The 22,189-nt window shown below is 40.0% G+C and overlaps 1 protein-coding gene across 6 annotated transcripts in view; it reads left to right on the top strand.

Annotated features, from left to right (window-relative positions):
* The window catches only part of FAT3 (FAT atypical cadherin 3), a 641,536-nt gene that overhangs the window by 415,545 nt on the left and 203,802 nt on the right, over positions 1 to 22,189 (top strand). For all 6 annotated transcript variants that reach the window (XM_059721693.1, XM_059721676.1, XM_059721685.1 and 3 more), the window contains exon 4: positions 9,244 to 9,305. In XM_059721693.1, coding sequence (XP_059577676.1) covers positions 9,244 to 9,305 — 62 coding nt within the window. The remainder of the gene's footprint in view (positions 1 to 9,243; positions 9,306 to 22,189) is intronic.

The raw sequence follows: 22,189 nt of genomic DNA, 5'->3' as shown, positions 1-22,189 counted from the left end.
GCAGCAGCCATGTTGGGCTGCCTTTAATGCAGGCAACTCTCCCTCCTCACTTTCTCCCTGGCAAACTGCACAGCCAGGCTGCAGTGCTGTGAGAACTGCTGGCTTCCCAGTAGTCAGTACATTTATTTTTAGTTTATTTTCAGTAAGTTTTCTTTTCTTTTCTTTTTTGCAGATTTCGTGACCATTATCCACTTTTGTAAGCAATGCTAGATTTCACAAAATTCACAAAATTGCAATTTTGGTATATCCCTACTTATACCCCTTTTGCAATGGTATAAATTAAGTATATTGCATTAGCCTTACTGCTGAACTCATAACTCTCCATATACATTATATTGTAGTAGTAGGACATATATACTACTACAATACAGTATTATAGTATGTGTGTGTATATAACATATTGTAGGGAACACAAAAATATATGGAGAATTATGAGTTCAGCAGTAAGATACATATGTGTGAAATATGAACAACTAAGACATGGATATGTACTATATTTTCTCACATATAACACAGCCCTGAATATAATATGCACCGTGATTTTTAAATGGTACCCTGAAGAACAAAGATCTTATCTGAGAAGCAGTAGCTAGGGAGCCGGACCTGCTCCTCAGCATGGTGCCAGCCCCAAGTGGTGGATAGGGCCCATGAACCAATACAGCTTCCTGCCAGTATGCATTTTCAGTTATTGACAATGGCATCCCAGAAAAATGTGTTGCTCTTGTAAGAGCTTGGTCAATTTTTTCCTGATTTTCAGCTGTCCTCTTGTCTACAAATGAAGCTAACGAGAGTCTTTTCTATACAGTTGGTTGCAATATTTGGTTACTTAAGGATGTTGATTGGGCAACCCTTTGTGATGCTGGTGTTATAGAAGAAGCAGCAGCAGCAGTAAGAGGACTTCTGGATTGAGAATGTTGGAAAAAGCTAGTTGCACTTTCATCATCATCATGATCTACCTCCTCTTCAGTTACACCCATGAAGGATTTTTTAATGTCTACAGGACACTTCTTATATACAAGGATGTGTTTGGTCATCCTAGTAGCATTTGGAAATGCATATTTCATTTGACAGCATTTGCAAATCACTTTTTTTTCCCTCAGAATAACTTGCAGTGTGAAAATGCTTCCATATGCTAGAAGCTGGTCACACCATTTTGCTAAGGGAGAAAAAAGAAAAATGTAATTTAGTGGCTAGCTTGCATATATAAACACTAAGCTACAACATGTACAAAGTTAGTAATGCATAGAGGAGAGGACTCCTCAGAGTTAACTGTGAACAACTTCCCTGCCCCGTGATTTTTCACAAAACATCACATTAGTAGGAATTCAATTATGAATTACATAGGTTATAAAAATATACTAATGCAGCTAAAATATAGTTTAATATACTAAATTCAGATAAATTTAAATTCTTACCTTTCAGTAAAGAAGTATACTTTAGCAGGGTGTGGGGGTTCTGCTTATGTCCATGTGTTAGCCCTTTTCTGTGATTGCCAATATTTGAGTCTTTGCAGTATATTTCGACTGCAAAGGCAGGTCCTGCCTGGCCAACCTGATTGCCTTTTATGACCAAGTAACTAAATCCTTGGATGATGGTGTCACCATGGACATAGTCTTTCTAGACTTTAAGAAGGCCTTTGAAACTCTCTCTCACCCCATCCTCTTCAATAAATTAAGTGACTGTGGTATTGATGCCTGCACAGTTGGATGGGTAAAAAATTGGCTGATGGGGCGCACCCAGAGAGTAGTGGTGGAAAGGTTGTAATCAACCTGGTGAGATGTGAGCAGTGGGGTACCCCAGGACTCAGTCCTTGGGCCCGCACTAACATCTTCATCAGCGACTTGCACAAGAGGGTGGAAAGCACGCTGTCCAAATTTGCTGATGACACTAAGATGTGGGGCGAGGTGGACACGCTTGAAGGGAGAGAGAGTCTACAACTAGATTTAGACAAACTGCAAAAGTGGGCAGATGAGAATAGGATGGGGTTCAACGTAGACAAATACAGGGTGCTGCACCTTGGAAGAAGGAATCCACAGCACACATACAGGCTGGATAGTTCCCCTCTTGAAAGCACAGAGGCGGAAAGGTATCTTGGGGTCATTATTGACTCCAAGATGAACATGGGCCGCCAATGCCAGACCGCAGCCAGCAAGGCCAGCCATACCTTGTCATGCATCCAAAGGTGCATCTCAAGCCGGTCCAGACAAGTGATATTCCCCCTCTATGCGACTTTGGTCAGGCCACAGTTGGAGTACTGCATCCAGTACTGGGCGCCGCACTTCAAAAGGGATGTGGCCAGCCTGGAGAGGGTTCAGAAAAGGGCCACCCGCTTGGTGAGCGGGCAGCAAGACAGGCCCTACGAGGAGAGACTAAAGGACCTGAACCTGTTCAGTCTCAGCAAGAGGAGGCTGAGGGGGGACCTGGTGTCTGCCTACAAGCTCATCAGGGGAGATCAACAGCAAATAGGCAGAGCCCTTTTCTCCCCAGCACCATCTGCGGTGACGAGGAACAATGGTAATAAGCTGATGGAGAATAGGTTTAGGTTAGAGATCAGAAGGCAATATTTTACAGTTAGGGTGGCCAAAATCTGGAACCAACTTCCCAGGGAAGTGGTCCTCGTCCCTACCTTGGGCAAATTCAAGAGGTGGTTGGATGATCACCTGTCTGGGGAGTTGTGAACCCAGTGTTCATTCCTTCCTGTGGCAGGGGGTCAGGCTAGATGATCTGTTCAGGTCCCTCCTGTCCCTAGCTACTATGAAACTATGACTCTCGCATGCCATGTCTTGATTATTTCTCGATGTTATTAGTCGGGAGGTGTTACTTATTTTCTACTGCAGTCATACAATGGCGATCTAAGTATGGGCTTACTAGGTCACAAGCTCTATCAAACTTGTTTTGGATGAAACCCAAAATTAACATCCGTGATTAACAGTTTGCTTTGGGTTAGTCCCTTTTCTTTATTTTCCTTTTATATTTATAAACAATACACAGTTAGACAGACTGTGTTAATTATAAGCTTTCCAGGTATATCTTAATTTTTGTCTTTGCAGATCTTCAGTTGGCTTCCTCCATTCATACATCAAATACAATACAAATTAACTGAAACTTAACAGTTCGAAATAAACAAGAAAAATTCTTTCCTTTTCCTTTTTTTCTTTTCTGCAGTATACTCAGCCTCTAGGGGAAATCTTATCTCACCAGATCTCTCCGGATATTTATTTTCCTTAACTGTGATAAGAGTAATCACCACTCTGGCTCGCTTATTTATGAACTTCTATAGACTCTGATTGACTTCAACAAACATCCGAACACAACAAGAAACAATCTACACTCTTTAGTGCTTACCCTCAAAGGTGGTTACTCTCTTTTATCCCACCGCTGCTTCAGTCACCATTCCCACACTGCTCGAAGACTCTTTCTGGAGATGAATATTCTTCTCTGTTGCCTCCCAGCATGATAAGCCTTGATCCAGTTACTTTTTGCAGGCAGGACTCATCTTTAGGGGTCCTTTTTATCCCTACAGGCTTCTTCCTCTGTTTTTCTCTCCAGATCCTTGCTCCACCCTCCTGGCTGCTCTATCTTAGAGACAGCTGCTCCAGAAACAGTGTTCTCCTTGTTTTGCCACTTCTGTCTCTCCCTTGTTCCCGGTCTCTCCAGCATCAATCCATGTCTCTCCACACAGGACAATACGCTCCTTGTTTCTAGTATCTACAGGAAAGAAGGGATGCTGTTGCTAGTGTCTACTCCCAGTCCTTTGAGGCCTTGTCAGGAGGACAGGAGCAGATCCACCAACCTCTAGATCAGTAGTCAACAATAGAGGAAGTCCACAAGCAAAGAAGGCACTGAATCCTTTTCCTTCTCTTGTGAGAATGGAAGTACCCCTTGGGGGCAGAAATGCATCTTGTTCTTGCATTTGAGAGTTGTACTGTACTGCTTGTCTTTGGTGTACAGGAATTGTAATAATCTGATAGTGTAGATAGTCTTACATAAAAGTCTTCCTATTACATAGTTATTAGAAAACATTTTGGGGGAGTAAAGGGTAGCAATCTGTAAACACCTTGTCTTAAACATTTTATTCATCATTCTAAAAGACAATATTTCATAAGAGGTTTTTTAAATTTTTCCAAAAATTTTCAATTTTGGGGGAAAAAACCCAAAAAAACTCCTTGGGGAAAAAATGTTTTTTCCCCCCCAAATTTTACTGTTTTTTTTTTTTCTTTCTGGGTCTTCACATCTCTACTTCTCACTTTGAGACCTAAGGTAAGTTATTTAATCTGTGTCTCAGTTTCCCCTTCTATAATATTGGATGATAACTGCTGTTTATCCTAATTAGGATATATGTAAAATGCTCTGAGATCCATGAGAGAATGCACTACAAATGTACAAATTTTAAAGAATAGACACACTTTCCTGACTACATTCTTGACCTGAACAGACAGTTTGTTTCTGAGGTTTTAAAAGGTTCAGCTTATTCCTCACTTTCAGGACCTGACTAGGAACAGGTGTACCAGAAGGTTCAGAGAATGTCTGTACTGAATGTAAGGAAAAAATATTTATAATCATGTAATATAGACCATACTTATGAACAGCCCGCTGAAATTGTCTGAACTAATGTGTAGAAGAAAGAAAACTATGTTTGGAGAAAACAACATATGTCTTTTAAGGAAAATAGTATAAAAGCATTAAATGAATACTATTAATATATGAATATGAAGCATTAATTTAATACTACTAATGTTAAATTTCCCACTTTCCTCTCCTGTAAGATTGTGTCCTAACTTAGGGCACAACCTGGATGTTATTTAAATATAGCTTGAGGTTGGGTGGTTATAAATTTATTTTCTCTAAATAAAACCTGTCTAACAGCCGAACATGTACCCTGAGAAGATTTACTACACCTGGGGGCTGATTAGGGCAACAAAACCTTGTAATGAAAATAGAAAAGAAAAAATACGACAAGCAAATAACACCGAACAGAGAACAATATATATAGCTGTTAGGTTAGAGGTCATTTTAGACCCAAAAAGGAATTTACCCCCAGAACTTTGCTCAAATATTCAAAACCTGGATCCTCATGATAATTTTCCAGATAGTTCCTATTTCTGTAAACAAAATGGGCATGTTTTATGTGGCTTTTCATATGTTCAAAATTTAAAACTAGTTTCAATTGTTTATTGTTTGGTTATAATTCTAATAGAACTGTGGATATATGAGTTACAATATTTCTCTGTTCAAGACTTATTATTTTGTTTTCTACCCCATAAGTACTTGGGTAAAATCATTTTAATTAAATATCTATACTTTTTTTCTCTGTTTCTTCCTCCATTATGCCTCAATGCTTCTAAACAGATAATGTTACAGTTCCTGTGGCATCAGCCCTACATGTGGCCCCACTCTGCAGGGACATTCAGTTTCTGAATGTTGCTCTTGTGGTGGAGAACAGAAATGTGCAGATGTTCAAGCTTTTTTCTCCCACAGCAAAGATGGCAGTTTCTGGCTGCAAAACTGTAGAAATTACTCCTGGGAAAGTTTCTCCTGAGACATTACATCTGCACACTTTCCATTGGCTTAACTCCTCCTAGCAATCAGGAAGAGTGCAGCCAGGATAGACTCCCATGCCGTCCAGAGACCAGGGTTACTCTGGTCTGGAGAAGGACTGCTCCCACCCCTCATGTTGATTGGGAGGAGAGAAGAGAGGAACAGCTGCCACCTCTGGGAGTTCCCAGAATAAGATGCAGGCAGGGAGTTTTACTGCACTGTTGTGCCTGCTCCACTGCTGGGCACCAGGAGCCAAGCCCAAGGAGCAGTGCAGCTGTATGCCTGCTTCTCATAAAGTTCACAAGGGAGCCTTTTCATCAGTCTGTGTTGCAGGATTTGCCTATAAAAGATATGCTGGATATAGATTTGAATGGAGTTAAATTAGCTGCTCTTGACTTTGCATAATCGTTCATTTGGGGTATGCATAGTTTCTTGGGGATGGAGCTTGCTATATGTTTATGCACTGCCAAGCAGAATAGGGATTGGTTCTGTTGGGTCCTGGGGTATGACTGTAACTTAGTGGCTAGCTTAACTTACACAACAAAGTTCTTGTGAGATTTGATGATAGACACTTTCTTCGGTTTTACCTATCTAGCGAAGAATACTATGCTATTTCACCAACTAAGACACCGGGGAAAAAATGGATGCATGGGGGAAGGGGAAGGGCAATACAAAGGGAAGCGTCTGCCTCTGTGGGTACATCTACACAAGACACTAACAGCACAGCAGCCTGATAATACTGTGCAGTAGCACGTCACAGCACAAACAGTGCTAATATGCTACTGAGCAGTAGCATCACTTAACAGACATTCACTGGCACTACTGTGCACTAAATCTGGTTACTGCACATTTATTTAGTACTTGATTATACAAGTACTAAATTAAATGTGCAGTAACCACTGCGCATTAATGAACATGTAGATGCACCCAGTTTGAGCAAATCCTTAGAACAGAACACAACAGCATCTTCCCTGACAGGCCAGCAGCATTTGTACTAAGCCACATAACTTCTGGCCTGTTCCTTTCCCTCTGGTCCCACATGTCCCTCAAGGACTTCCCTCTCATGACTGCCCAAGAAGCCTGCTTTAAAGGAGCATTGAAGAAGGGCCTGAGTAACATCCCACTTGTAGCATGGTGTTGTGGTTAGTGTGCTAGGAAATCAGAGAGACCCATGATTCAAAGCCTGCCTGAATGAGGAGAGCCTAGAATCCAGGTTCTCTGGCTTCTCAGAGGAGCACCCTAGTCACTCAGCTCTTGGGGGTGGGAGGGGATGTATGCTTCCCTCATCCTCATTCCTGAGTCTAAGTTCTGTAGTTGTAGGTTTTGGTTCACCCCAGTTTTACATATCTAAGGCCACCGTGCATTCACAAGGGGAGTGCATGTGTTCTCTGGCTGCTACTGTCCATGCTCAGTTTGCATGTGTACTGTCATCCACATGTGCGTGGGTTACAGGTCCAAGAATAGAATTCCTTTAGGCTCATAAGTGCCAAGAAAGCTATGTAGGCAAGGAAAAAAATGGCCATTTAGATAATCAGGAAGGGAATAGAATGTTATGCTTGGATGCCTAAAGGTTAAGTGCCACGTAGGTGCCTAATGAATGGAATAGGAACTGGCTCTTAGTGCTCTGTACATTTCTGGTCGTAGAGATACGGTTCTTTAGGAAAAAGCAAGTATGGGAGGTTTTATGAAGAGGTACATCATAGCTCGAGCAACGATCACAGATTTCCTGATAGAAACCCTGGCTATGCACACTTATATGTAGGACTCTTAAAGCAACAGAAGCACCTCAGGGCTTCCTCTTGAAAATGTCATTGTTGGTACTTTTTTTTTTTTTTTGTTAGTATTCATCTGTTTTAACACCCAAGACAGTTTAATATAAGTGACACAAAATCATGACCAGCTCCTATGCCCACCTAAACCCCCATAACCGCTGTCACATACCAGCCCATAGATGGCTGTGTTGAATGGAATTAAAATCATGTGTACACTTAAGATGGGAAAGGTCTATAGCATTTCCCTTCCCCTCCCCCCTCCTCCCCAATCCCTTTGCCAAGAAAGGATTATTTCCACTAACGGTATACAGCTTGTTCTGATGTTCATCATGTGTAGTCTGGTTTCCATACTTTCCCTTGGGAGTCTATCCTGCAGTGTAAAAGATCTAACTGCTAGTCTGAAATACCAGGGGGAAAAATGCCCTTTTTGTTAATTTTATCCAGTTACTCCTAGTTATAACCGCTTTTCCAGTAGTGAGTGAAATGATTCCATTAAGCAGAAAGTAACAGTGTTCAAAGTGCTTTAAAATCCCTTTTTCCCTCTGCCTGAAGAAGGGCGCATGTGCCCGAAAGCTTGCAAAGAAAGATTTTTTTTTTTTTGCAGTTTCTTAGTTAGCCTAATAAAAGGTATAATTTCTGAACCAAGAGTTTTAGAGTTTTACATTTCTTTTTGTCTCAGGCCAACACAGCTACCAAATACATCCCTTAGAATTAAAGATACTGTGTAAGTGCATCCTCATCACTGTTGCTCTTGCTGGTGCTATCATTGTTGTTGTTATAATAGACTTACTACTATGTTGAAGAATTCAAGGTTATCATAACAGTAAGCTCAGATAACTGGCTGTTCTGATTAAACAAATATATCTTATAGCTAAACCAAGAGATGTTATTCCTTCTTTTTTTCCTAGTGATCATATGAAGAAGGAATGCTAGCAAAGTTATATATGGTACATTGGTGGTGTCTCTAATAAAACATATCCCACTGAGAAGATACAGTCTCCTAATGCTAGCCAGATCCCACCACCAAGACAGAACACAGTGTGTCATGCTATTCAAAGAAACACTTTGTTTAAGACAGAGGTGGGACTTAAATTTGACCTTTTCATTGCTACGGAGGAAAAATAAATGTTAAAATGATATTTATGTATCAGTAAACATTCGTGAATCCTTGGCAGGTCCTTGAGAGGGTCTTATGTGTTTTATACTTAGTCAAAAACTTCCATGAGGTTATTCATTTATGAAAGCATTGTTTAAAGAAAATATATCTTGATCTTTTTAATATAAAAATTACTTTGTTTTATAGGCACAATTTGCACCTGGAACAAAATTGAAATAGCAATACAAAATCTTTAACACACGACAATGATTACATATGGAAAGTATTATATATACAAGTGGCTATTACAGAAATAACCTTTTTCAAGTGCAACAAGAATGATCATAGAACCATCTGAAAGTGAAATAAGAGAAGACAGTGCTATTCATTGGCAAAGAAGTAATCAGCACCCCAACATATTAATTGTTCAAGAACTCTGAAATCTTTAATGAGGTTTTTACTGGAGGATTTCAGTCATATGCAAATGATTCATTGAAACACTTAATCATAAGACAACTAGTGGCTCTTTAGTAAGGTTTTTGCATTCACTAGAGTAATTGTAATGCATTAACTGCATAAATACAATTGTAAGTTTTCATTTAGTTTTCACAGAGTGGTGTTTTTTTTCTTTACAGATTCATTGTCAGTCAAAAAGTGATAGAGATAATGCTGTGAAGGAGAATATTTGACAGACATCTTGAGAGTTCTGCTTGATAAAACTTTATTTTTTTCTTCCATTTTGAGAATTAGGAAGGTGAACTTGTCTTTTGTGGGCAGTGGGAGACTTATGTTGCTCCAACAGATATTGACAATCAAATCTTACCTTTTTTTCCACAGGTCTGATTACAACAACATCAAGAAAATTGGATCGGGAGCAGCAAGCAGAGCATTTTCTGGAGGTAAGATCAGTTAGAAAATTATGTTAAAGGGACAAGTTTATCTTCAAATCTAGCCAGTTTCAAATAATGAATTTAAAGTTGTTTCAGGCACTATACCTCTTCACTACTTCTGGTACTAAGGTTGGATGGTTTTAACTAGGGTGACCATATTTTTACCATTACTTTTAAGGAAATCTGGGACACTGCTCTGATAAAAGAAAAAAATCCCCAAATTTTCAGATTAAAAAGTAACCTTCCCCCCCCCCCCCCCCCCGTGTAATTTAAATCAAGGAAAAAGGTGGGTTTTGGGTTACTTTTTTAAATCTGAAAATTGGGGATTTTTTTTATCAGCAAAAACCAGGATCCCTGCTAATCTGACAGTTCCCAAAGTCATTAACACATGAAGTAAATAAAAAAATGTCCATTTTTTAATTTAATCTCTTTCACATATAGCATCTGAAATCTCACTTGTAGCAGCAGAGTAGAAAATGCAGTGAAAAGTGTTCTTTTTAAGTTAGTGGTGTTCCTTTAAAAAACATCTAACATAAAGTGCTATGCCTACGTCTTGCCATTTCCACTGTGCACAATACCTATTTTATCACTTGAAAACCCAAGGTAAAAATATATGTTTCTTCCTTTTGGGTATACATAGCTGGTTTGATCTGGATCTCATGCCAATTTATGGTTGTGTTATATCTTGACCTTTAGTGAAAGTACTCCTGGTTCCAAGTGGAAGGAGAGCCATCTCAATATCCAGTCAATAAAGAGCCAACCATATAGTACTTTTTAGAAGTGTGGCCAACCTGTGGTATGAATGCCATAAATGACATGGGCAGCCTCTGTTCATAGCAAACAGTATATCAGGGATGGCACAGGTCACAGAGCAGCGGATAGGGCAAGAAGCAGAAGGTGGAGCAGGAGATCAGGCAGGGAGCACAGGGCAGAGAGTAGAGCAGGAGTTTAGGCAGGGAGCACAGAGTATGGAGCAGAAAGAGCAGCAGACTGGGCAAAGAAGGGGATCAGAGTGGCACAAGGTTGTGAGGCTAATTTGTGGCACACTTGCAATAAAAAGGTTGGCCCCTACCGTCTTTGGAAATCCTTCTTATATCCATGTGAGTTAAAGAAGATGCTTCATTTGACAGATTCTTAAAGGATCAGAATGTGGTTTTCAATACAATCCCTGTTCGGCAGAAGCATGCAGTGAGCTGGATTTTAAATATTCCTTCCTCTGGTTGTAATTGCTTGGTGGAAATCCTGTGTGTTTGACTTACGCTAACATAGAACACAAGAGAGAAGGGTTAATTTATTACATAACCTGCTAATTTAATTATTTTTCTGTATACCACTGTAGAATCCCAAACAGCCCAGACCATAAATAAAAGAAAGAACTTAAAAGATATTTTTCTCCTTTAGGACCTTTTCAGCTGGAAAGTTAGCTAACTGCTTTTTTTATTCACAGAAGTGCAGATTTTTCAGTTTTTGCTACTTGGGAAGAGAGCCAAATAAAGTGGAGTTGACATAGGTTTTGAAGTACTGTATATATATTAATGAGAAATTTAGGTTTGTAAGTCATTTTTGCATCTCTGTTTTCCCAGGAGATCTCAGCAAAACACTTGAGATTCAGATTTTCCAGGGGATTCCCTTGCTGTGGAGAAGTGCTATTAATCTTTAATAAGAGAAAAGATAGTCTCTTATTTATAAAAATCAGGGTTTAGCTATCTAGGCTAGATTATTTTTCTTCTCATTTTTCCCCCATCACTTTTGCCCCAAATGAATGATATGAGCATACAGAGTTTTTAAGGCTGAAAACATATAGGAAGAAGATGATGTATTTAGAACGATCGAAGAGGTTTAGATTTGAGTGATGGGATGAAGCTGGGAAGAGAAAAGTGTGGACTCTCAGGAAATAGCCAGGCCAACGATGAATGAATGAATAGCTTCCTGAGGAAGGAGGTGGGAACCCTGTGGCTTGAGACTTTTGAAACCAAACTGGACCACATAATCAAGAACATCCTGCAAGGGAGCAGATTTAGGTTAAGGACAGGCATGGAGATAGAGTAGATGATAGAATACGTCCTTTCAGTTGCTAATCAAATATTAACATTTTCCATCCCTACAGCCTATTTGGAAGACACGTTCAGTATGACAATAACAAACAGGCTGTTAACATTTCAGAGCCGAGCTGTCTGAGGTGTGTACATTTTATGACACACTTGAAACATTTTGTAAAATGTTTGGCTCTCAATGTGTTTAATTAGCCTCCTGGGGAGTCCTTAATTGCCAAGATAACCATGGTCTCCCAATAGTACAATATCGCCCTTCCGGCGGCTTTATTTCGTACTGTTCATCCAATAGAGTCTATCTGGCATAAAAGAGAATAAAATTGGCTCCCTTTGAAAAGATCTGATTAGCGCTTGACCTGGCAACCTCCGTTTCCACTTGCCCAGTGCATATGTGAGGCACTGACAGACTTTTCTGGTTAGAACTTGTTTTAATTATTTTTTTAATAGGCTTGCCCTTTAATTCACTGCATTTGACTGAGGCATTATAGCCATACAATACAATATCTACCAAGCCCATTCCATTAGTAAATTAGTTAAAAGGTCTATTTCCACCCCATTCATAATAGTTGTTAAGGAAAAAAGCCAACCGAGACCGTTTGGGATGTTGGCTATAAAACATTTTCCTTTACAGAAGCTTTACAGAGGTTTTAAGTAAGGCGGCGCACATCGGCTGAGTGACTTGCTCAAGGTCATAGAGCAGGCTGGTGGGAAAGCCAGGCCTCCATGCTTTAGTCTGCTACCTCTGCTCCACCTTGATCATATCTTTGTGTGACTATGTACTTGGGCTGTGCGCAGTTGAAACGGGGGCCTTAAATTGAAGCGGTGGGTTTTTAAACAGCACCACTTCAATTTAGGGCCAAGTAAACCCCTGTGTAGTGCACACACCCTGCACCAGGCCCCAGCACAGGCAGGCTCCAGGGGAGTGCAAAAAAAAAGATCAGGCTCGCCGCTTTTCTTGGGTGGAGCTGCTTTCCCAGGCTGCTGCCAGGCTTCCTAGAGGGCTTCCTGCAGAGCCCCTGAGCTGCACGGAGCCCAGTGCTTCGCTCCACGGCTGTAGGGGCAGCAAACTCCTCGGAGGAGTTTTAGTTTGCTGTGCCCCAAGTCATTTAAGGTGCATTACGCTGCCGAATTTCCTACAGCGGCTGGAATTAATGCGCAATGTGCTGCCGAGGCGTGCAAACACCGACACCATTAAAGCAGCACAAAAGCATTTAGCCTGCTTTAACGTGCTGTTCACACACACCCCTGTTTTGTCTACACATGGGTTTGGATGCCCCCTACTATTATCATTAGCAAAGTATTTTAGGGTCTAACAATCTTAATGAAGTGGTTTACATGACAATATAAGGAACTGTTGTTATCCCCATTTTACAGATCAGAAGCTGGAGCATAAAGAGACTAAGGCTCAAATCCTTAAAGGTACATTAACATCTAGCTTTCCTTAAAATTAATGGGAGGTACATGCCCAAATACTGTTCAGGATCTGTCCTTAATGACTTAGTGTCATAGGGCGGTAGGACTGGAAGGTAATTTATGAGGACATCTAGTCCAGCTCCCTGCTCAGAGCAGGCTCATGTCCAACCTGCTCTTGAAAATGCCCAGGGATGGAGGTTCCAAAAGTTCTCCAAGCAGCCTGTTCCAGTGCTTTGCCACCCTCATAGTCAGAAAGTACCTCCTAATCTCCAACCTAAATTTCCTCTGCTGCAGCTTGAGGTCATTGCTCCTAGTCCCCTGCAGCTGCAGGGAAAAGTCTATTGGCATCTTCTTTTATAATCACCCTTCAGGTATTTGAAGACTGTTATCAACACCCCCCTCTCCCCCCCCAGTCTTCTCTTTTCCAGAGTAAATATGCTTTCTTTCAGCCTTTCTTCATAAGTCATGTTTCCAAGGCCTTTAATAACGTCTATCTCCAGAATTACCCCTGGGTTGCACAGGAAATACGTAACGGAGCCAAATTTTGAGCCCGGCTCTCCTGAACTCCTGCCCCAGTGCCTGCCTGCCTCCTAGACCATCCTTTTTGTGGTTATGTATCTGCCTGTTTACAATGATTCCCATGGCTGTAGCTAAAGGAGTCTGTATTGAAACTGCAAGTCTCAGTACAGACTTACAGTATTCAAATAACTGATTAGAAAAGAAGATGCTAAATCTTTGGGAAAAGTAAATTATTTCACACTCCGAATCCTTACGTTCTTGGCTAAAAAATTAACCTGGGGCCTGAGCCCAGTGATCTGAGAAACCCCTTTCCAGAGTTGTGCTGCTGTACTGGGGTTGCTCAGCTCCACTATTTTTATTTTGTTTGGAGAAAAAAATCCTGAAACCCTTGAATCAATACATTTTTTTTTTTAAAGGCTTAATTTCTTTGACATATTTTCAATATCTTTTAAGAATTTAGGGTTTGAAATATTATTACAGACTTGCTATCTAGGTAGCATTCTTTCCTGTTATGTGTAAATTGATCTCAATGGATCTCATACAGCTAGTTTCTCACTTTCCTGATACATACTAGTGGAATTGTTCTAGCCTAAATTGGAGGAAAATGACCACATTATTATATTACACTCTAACATGCAGCAAACCAAATGCAGTTTTCTGAGATTATTCTACAAAATATCTTAAATGGATCCTTGCCTAGGATGAAGCGCTTAAACATTGTTCTAAGAAGGGGGAAAGAAATTAGGTAGTTATCTGCTTGCTAAGGAAGTAAATGAAAATAAATGCCTGTTGCAAAATTAGGTTTGATTACACTTCCCAGGGAATCTATCTTTATTCTCTTTATCTGGACACTATAGAATTTTGGGGGTTTTATCTTTCTTCTTCCTGCTCCTTCCTGAGTCCGCTTCTGTATATGCCTCCCTCTAGTAATTCCTGCTTATTTGAATTTGTCCTTCATTTTCTCTTACTTTCCAAAAGTGTGAAACCTGGAAGTGGAGAGCATTACTGGCAAATGAGCCCTGGGAATGTAAAAGTTTAACTCTACATTTTATACCACGTGGTTCTCTCCCCCCCCCCCCCCATCTGCATTTTACTTTTTTTTTATATGGCAGATTGTTCAATTTTATGTGAGTAGGACCCAGAGTGACAGCTGTCTGATACGGAAGCTGGAAGTAAACCCTTTCAAGAAGGCTCTACAACCTTGTTTTCTGTCAGCTTATTTGGAGGCATCCAGAATGTAAATAATTCCTGTTCTGCTTTGCAGTGTATGTGTGCAGCTTGATGGGAGTGAATTGTTTAATTCAGGTTACAGCTCATTGATTTGCATATTCATTCTGTAAAATAGATCCGAGTATCTGCTCTCAGTTTCTGCACTGAGTAGTTTCAGAATGTATTACAGTTAATGTTGGTTCATTTGTGCCTTTTGCAGGGAAGGTATCTAAAATCTGCAGGCTCCTGATGAGTGTAGTTTGCTAAGAATCTCTTGCCCTCTGAGTCCTGTATTTAGCAAGGGGATTAGCCTTTTGTACAGAGAAAAATTCAGGTTCCAGTGTACAGTTTCCAACAGCAGAGGCTCCAGAATGTGAGAACAACGTGACTGAAAGTTTCAAACACCTGAAAGAGAATTGCTTCTTCCTTCTGTTTCGTTCACAATGAATTACCAGTATATGATAAACATTTGCAAAAGTGTCTAAGTGTCTTTGGATGTAGACAAGGTAACAATTGTAGCAATATCAAAGGAGCCTGATACAAGCTGATATGATTCAGCTGTGATTCTGCATGCATGATTCTGTAGTAGGATGTAGAATCTGATGGAGTGACCTCAGGCTCTTGAAAGCGTATGCTTTACTTCTCTAATTTAGTCTAGAAGGTGCAAATCTATCTTGCTTTCTGCCTGACTGTAGACCGATACAGATAACGAACTACCCCTCTCTAAAATTGTTTGTCATAAAAGTATAAAAATGTTGTAACTGTTTTAAAAATGCTGTTGAAACAAGCTTATCCCTTGAAATTCCAAGTCAAGTATCTTTATTAATAGGGAGAAATAGTACATTAGCTGGCTTCCTACTTATTTTTAGCCAACTTTGTTCAATCAGACTGTTGTAACAGTACCTCTCAGGTGCCTTGCTTTTGTACAAATCAGGAAATACCAGCCTCATCAATCTTCCTGCCCTGCTGCTTTAGTATAGTTCTGAGAAAGATGTCAGTAATAGTGCAAGAGGCTGTAATGAAGATAAATTGGCAGATCTGATGTAAGTGTCAAAATACAAGGGCCCATTGAAACATGTTGGTTGCTATTTATTGTAAGTACACTAGCATCGGGCACAATAAACTCTGCTGCATGGTGTATATTTATGTGCAGTAATTAGAGGGAAGCATAATTATCCACCAGTGAAGTCATAATTACATCCTGCTAAAAAGAATTAAAGTTTCCACTCATAATGACAAATTAAAACTGTAAGGGGAATTTCGATATGTGCAGTGTAGCTATATCACATATGTCACATTTGGTAAGAACCTTGCTTTTTGACTTCTCTCTTGAAAGGTGGTACCTAAAATAGCACGGTGTCACCCTAACACCATGTCAAGGTATCACTTTAGTACTGAGCCACATGGGACACTACTTTGTGTCACCCTTGGTTTTTCTAAGATGCTTCCCATGCAAGTCCTAATCAGGACTAACCTTTCTTAACAGCATCTTAGACCTTTTTTTTTTTTTTTTTTTTTTTGCCAACAGCACCTGAAGCCAACAGTTCAGGTCTGCCTTAAAGAACAATATGTGTTTTTACAGTATCAGTTGAAAAGCTGACATTGAGTAGGTTCTTCTGGCTTAACCAGTGCTACATAGAAGATTGATTATATAAATCCTAGTTATGGATCTGTGTAAACATTTATTTCAGTAGGCTTTAGCTTTGCCCACATTTGGCGAGGAAAACCATGCATTCCTGCTTGGTGACATGCCAAAGATTGGGGTATAAACTAGGCAGCATGTCTTGTTCAACATTTCATCTGAGGTTTAACATGTCTCCAAGAAGATGCATGCCTTTCCCTTTTTAAAACTGGAACCTATTAGATGATGCAAGAGAAACTAGTAATATAGGATGACAAACTACTACTTATAGGTTGAACTTAAAATTGTTTACTTAAAGGTTCCTTAGCATGACACTTGCCAGAAATAAAAAGAAGATACAATTATAGACAACTTTTGATTGGTTCTAGAGCAACCTAAAAAACAAACAAACTTGGAGTGGTAAAATACATTTGAGAAGGTCACTTTTTAAGAGGCAGTAAAAGCATTTTCATAAATATGCAAAACTGCCTTAAAACACAAGAAAGTATAACACGTAAACTTTTGATTTGACAGAAGGAATAATGAAAGGGATCATGCTCCCAGATCAAAAGGGAACCTATAAAACAGACAGGAGAATCCCAGCTGGGGCATCCTAAACATTGTCAACCAACAGCTTTGTTGACAACAGGGAGAAAGTGTGAAGTCACACTGAGACCCCGGCTCTTTGGTAGAACTTCCTGCAGGTGGAAGTCTTTGCAAGGCAGGGAGTTTCATTTGTACAAAATGAAATGGCATTTTCATGATGCCATTGTTTTTCACGTGGCAGTGCAACTCACTGAGGCCAGAATGTAACATATAATGTCACTTAGGACAAGGTGCAGCTTTTTATGTTGTCTACTTACTTTGAGGGCGCTTGTTTAAAGACAGCAGGAATTGCTCACCACCTAGAAGTCTGTGGCCTACATTTGCTCCTCCACCCCTGATTTGCATACCACGTGATTATGGAAAGAAATTTGAATTTCTTTGAACTTGCAGTTAATTGAGGTTGCCCAGAAACTTTCCAAAGACAGGAAATGGCTTTGGAGGTTAAAATCATTGCCGAAAGCCAGATTTACATATGACATTGCACACTGCTTCTTAGGTGAATTCCGGCATGACATCTTACACAGCAGAATAAGAAAGGAGTTTGGATGTGATTACATCTGTCTGAGGTGATAACTGGACTCATAGATTATGCTGTCATCTCTAACTAGTGTGACCCAATAAAATGAAGAATTACCACGTGCATCACTGGAAGTATTGCTAGATTATTTGCTAACTGAGTAGTCACTGTGCAAAAGGAATGTGCAAGAATTTTAAATACCATAATAATTAAGGCATGGCATGGATACAGATTTTTCTCTTTTCCTTGATCATCACGGATTTCAGTGCCTTACAGATGTTCTGTTATTTTAAATAGCAATTGAAGTTGTGGTACTGTAGATGAGGCCAAAGCATCAGGAAATTTAATGAGGATTTTTCTCTTTTTTTTTCCTAACAAGAAGAAAAGTTGTCCTTGATAACATTTCAAACAAAGTGGATATCAACAAAATATAAAATGCACAAAAACATAAACAGCTTCATAGAGCCAGCAAGAGTTGTACACCTATCCCTGGCAGCATAGTTTATGCCAGCAAGACAGGAAGAGGATGTCAAGAAGTGGAATGATACCCACAACTGATTTAGGATAATCTTACCAATAGCATTTAAATGGGAATGACCCAGACTCCTAGAAATATTTGTGTTTGAATCTTCTACAAATTCTTTAGATTTAAGACTTCCCTGAGGATTTGTTTCTCTTCATGTCTGCTGCAGATTTTAACCTTTAATTTAAAACTATTAACTAAACTATCTCATTTTTTTTGCTGCACCTATATTAGATCTCCCTCCACCGACCCTGCAATTTCACAATTACTACCACCTGTGGGAGCTTTCACGTGCAGAGACTATGGACGTTATTTTTTTAACTGTTATGTTGTCTAACCGCAAGCATCTAGTACTGACCACTGTTGGAGACCTGATAGAAGATTAGCTAGACCACTAGTCTTTTAAGACATGGCAGTTCTTATGTTTCCATAATTTAGTTCAACAACAGAAAAATTCAAACTTATTTTTGTGATGCTAGATACTGATTCAAGATACAAGCCGTGTACAAAACAGTGAACTTTTCGGTTTTCAGCAGACTGCCTCAACAATACGCAGGGCACAGCGTTCTCTGTTATATGTTTTTTCATCCCTAGTTAAGAAAATAAATGTCAAAGACTTTGTAGAGCTTTCAGTGGAGTATTGTATATTTTAAGAAAACCCTCACATATTATTCAATCATCATTTTTTTTTATCCTCTGGAAGAGATTCGCCTTTCCTAGCTCACCAGTGCAAGTAATGATAGGTGATCCACCATCCGCAGTGGAGTATTAGCTTCAGTACATTTCTCCACAATCAAAATTCAACAAGTAAAAGAGTCTGAGCTGAAATGGATTCAGACCCATATATTCTGATTCAAGCTGTGATCATGTGAGGGAATAGATAGCCATTTGGATCCAGCATTTGATTTTGATCCATTATAAAGATATAAGCCATTTCTAACACAATAATCATTTTAACATACCAAGTTCAGATTTTGAGTACTAATGCAAAATCCAGGGTCTTTTCTGCCCACGGTTTCAGTTCAGACATCATCCACAGCACTGCTTGTTTATTTTGTTTTGTCAGCTTCTCTCTGTAACTCCTCTAACTAAATTTTGGGTTAAATTAGTCATGACAATTTTAATCATATAAAAAGAAGGTGTCTGTTTTGTTAATGCTGAGTATTTCCTGGGAACTGAGATGCCTGCCAGCCAGACAGCCTCGAATTACCTTGGTTCTGATCTCACTTGGCTTGTTACTGTTGGAAAATCATGAAGGTGTGAAAACATGGCCTTTCGGTTAACTGACGTTCCGTTAAATAGAGCTTTGCAGTCAGCATAAATAGGGGCACAACATGGTTATCATCATGTTAGCGGGTTGTGCTCATGTTCCCATACTGCCTAATTTCCTAAAGGACATTGTTCTGTTTACACCATTTTTCGCTCCAGTGACTTTGATAGAATTATTCAGGATCCACCACAGTTTATATGAGTTAGGAACCAAGCATGAGATTTACAAAAGTGTGTGGGTTCCTAAAATGGGACTGATGGGATTTAGGTTCAGGACAGCAATTCACTAAAACCCTGCCTACCAGATCCCTATGTTTTGGGGTGAAATTAGACCTGCATGTCTAAAGCTCAACTAATGTGCATGCCCAGAAGTGCCTTCATCTTGGATGTGGTGTGCAGCTAGGTTCTTGTCTCCTGCCTTAGACTGTTTGGGATTCACAGACAAGGAATCTAATTCTCTCAATGGGCCAAATCTGGTGAATATACTCTGTGAATGTGTTATACTGACTGACAGCATTGAGTTTAGGATCTACAACCACTTTTTTGGCTTGGAGAAGCCCCTTCCCCCTGCCTAACGGTTACATCTTTTGCCTAGGAAATGGGACATATAGTTTCTAGGCTTCAGCCTGGGGGTATCAAACTTACATTTCCTGGTTCATCACTGTGTTACTGAGCCAGGTTCCCACTTGCTTGTTTTCTTTCTTTTTTTTTTTTTTTTTTTTGGGGGGGGGGGGGGGGGATTGCCTATGTCTTTGGATTTTGGTTGCTCAGTGGCCTAGATTCAACAGGTGGGATACTGAGTGGTTTTAACCCAGCCTAACTCATTGCCTGTTGATTAGCACACTTCTTTAGTGAATGGAAAATGAATGTTGAATCCTCAGAGGTTAAGGAAAGAGCTAAGACCTCAGTTTCCAACTCCCAGGGTAAGTGCTCATGTGCTCTGCCTAGCATACTCCTGCTCCCTTCCTCCCTCTCACCACTCCCTGCTGAAACAGGGATTCCCCCCTCCCCTCTGCCTTACACAGACACCTGTTAGAATTAACTAGCAGACCACATGCTGGCTAGGGTACAGTGTTGTGGCAGACAGGACAAAGGCAGGCAGCTCAATGTTGGCTTAGGGCCTTTTGGAGCCAATCAGTAGGTCAGCTGGTAACGACCCTCCAGTCCTTCCTTGGATAAAAATTGTTTAATAATAGCTTGAACTAATGAGAGAGCCTTTGGTTTTCTTAATGGCCTTATAAACACTGAATTAAGGGTGATAAACACTGTGTTATCAACTCCCTGTTGGGCTGCTTAGGGAGGTAGGGAACCCCTCCCTAATGAGAGCATCCTGCAGGGCCTGGCCACACCCCGGGTCAGCATTATGGAAGGGAAGGGAGGGTTGCTCTAGCGCCCCCTGGTGTTTAGCCTGAGCCACTGCAGCATTTCTGGAATGAAAGGAGAATGTGTATCCACCTCCAAATCAGTTCAAGCAATGAAGGTTAGACTAACCTGCAAAGATTGAATCAGTTCAGGCTCTGGCTTCTTGAATGTCCCTACCCTAGGAGTTTAAAATATACTTTATTTTGGCACAGTAATATGTTGTTAAAATACTTTTGGCTATGTCTCTACTATAGGCTTTTAAATGTTTTGGTTAAAACAGTGCTGCTAACCCTTCCTAAAAATACATTTTTATTCTAATGCGGACAAGATATAGGTTCTCCTATGTGTTAGGAGATCTATGGGGTGTTGTGTATTTCATAAATGCAAATGTAAAGGATCCATGTTTTATTATTAAAACATCTAACACAATTATGAAAATTAGGCACCTGGAAGTTTGTTAAATGCCTGCTGAAATAGAAAAGAAACATGTTAATGATTTTCTTTCCTTTCTCATTTGAAGCCTTTTAAGCCTCTGTAGGCAAATTCTTTAGTTAATTTATACTAAGGTCTTGTTCTCTGTCATAATTTTGTAATTCTGTCTACTGTAGTTTCTCTTCTGATGAATTAGCTCACAGAGCACTTCGGGGTTCATGGGTTTTTACTTTGTTGTACGGTTCTTAAGATCTGTAGCGCTGTTTTATTGATTGGATCCCACCCACCAGGCCCAAATTGTTTTGATACATTCCTTTACTCTGTCTCCTCTGGAGCCTATTGCTACGCTCCATGCTTTACTAGACAAAGAGCCATTGTGAAGGGCACCCTAGTTTACTAAATATTCACACTTGTTTTATAAATGTACCAGTGTTTAAATCTTCTACAGAAACAGCAGGGAATCCTTCAATGATTTGAAACTATTTGGATATACAGAGTCTTTGTGTTATCTGAAGCATATCTTCTTTAGTACTATATCATGTTTTTGTAGCATTTACAGAACCAAACAGCTGCCACAGAATCTTAATTTGTGGCTGTGTGTAATACTTATACACACACAATGGGGAGCTGCTGTTTACCAATTCTCTAGTTAAGGTTGAAGTCAGTTTTGCATTTAAAGAAGAGGTTCATTTTTCTTACAGCTGAAGAATGCACTGTGTCCTCCCCAGAATCACAACCCTTACTCTCTAGGTACAGGAAGGAGGGACAGAAAATTTACAGATAAGTCTGTTTATTAGTTAAAATCTCTCTTCCTGGAATAATGTTGGGTCAATCTCTCCAGATCATTGAGATGCAGGACAGATACCTGCCCTGACTTGGTCAGATCAGCAGTAGGCAAATGAAGCTCAACAGCTGCATTGTCTTGAGACACCTGTGAGTCATGCCTATTCTTTAACACTAAGTGTTCTGTACTTTCAAGCAGACGCATAGAAAATTGGACTGGTGCAACACATGTACACTATTTGACACTGATCTTTCTCCACTGTCATCACCTGTCACAGCCCTTTTTAAGCTCCGTTTCCTGGGCACTCTGCAGATTATGTATGGATCCCAGACATACTTGCTCTTGTATGTCCATTGGTGTGAACAGGCTGCAGAACAGTCACCTTGCTCGGGCTTTCTGGAACATTTCCTGGTAGTAGACCTGTGCTTCTCAACCTTTTAGACTCAAGGCACTCCCTGTAGATTCAAGGAATCCCTTGTAAAATGCCAGCTCTTAGCTTTCACTCATTTTTTGACTACAGAAAAATAATAGTGAAATCTTTTTCTTGCAGAAACCTCAAAGTTCACAGCAGGTCAGAATGTTTTAGG

Source organism: Alligator mississippiensis, chromosome 1 (assembly GCF_030867095.1).
Source record: "Alligator mississippiensis isolate rAllMis1 chromosome 1, rAllMis1, whole genome shotgun sequence".
Classification (NCBI taxonomy): domain Eukaryota; kingdom Metazoa; phylum Chordata; order Crocodylia; family Alligatoridae; genus Alligator; species Alligator mississippiensis.
Note: the sequence above shows the minus strand (reverse complement) of the source record. Positions and strands in the feature narration are given on the sequence as shown.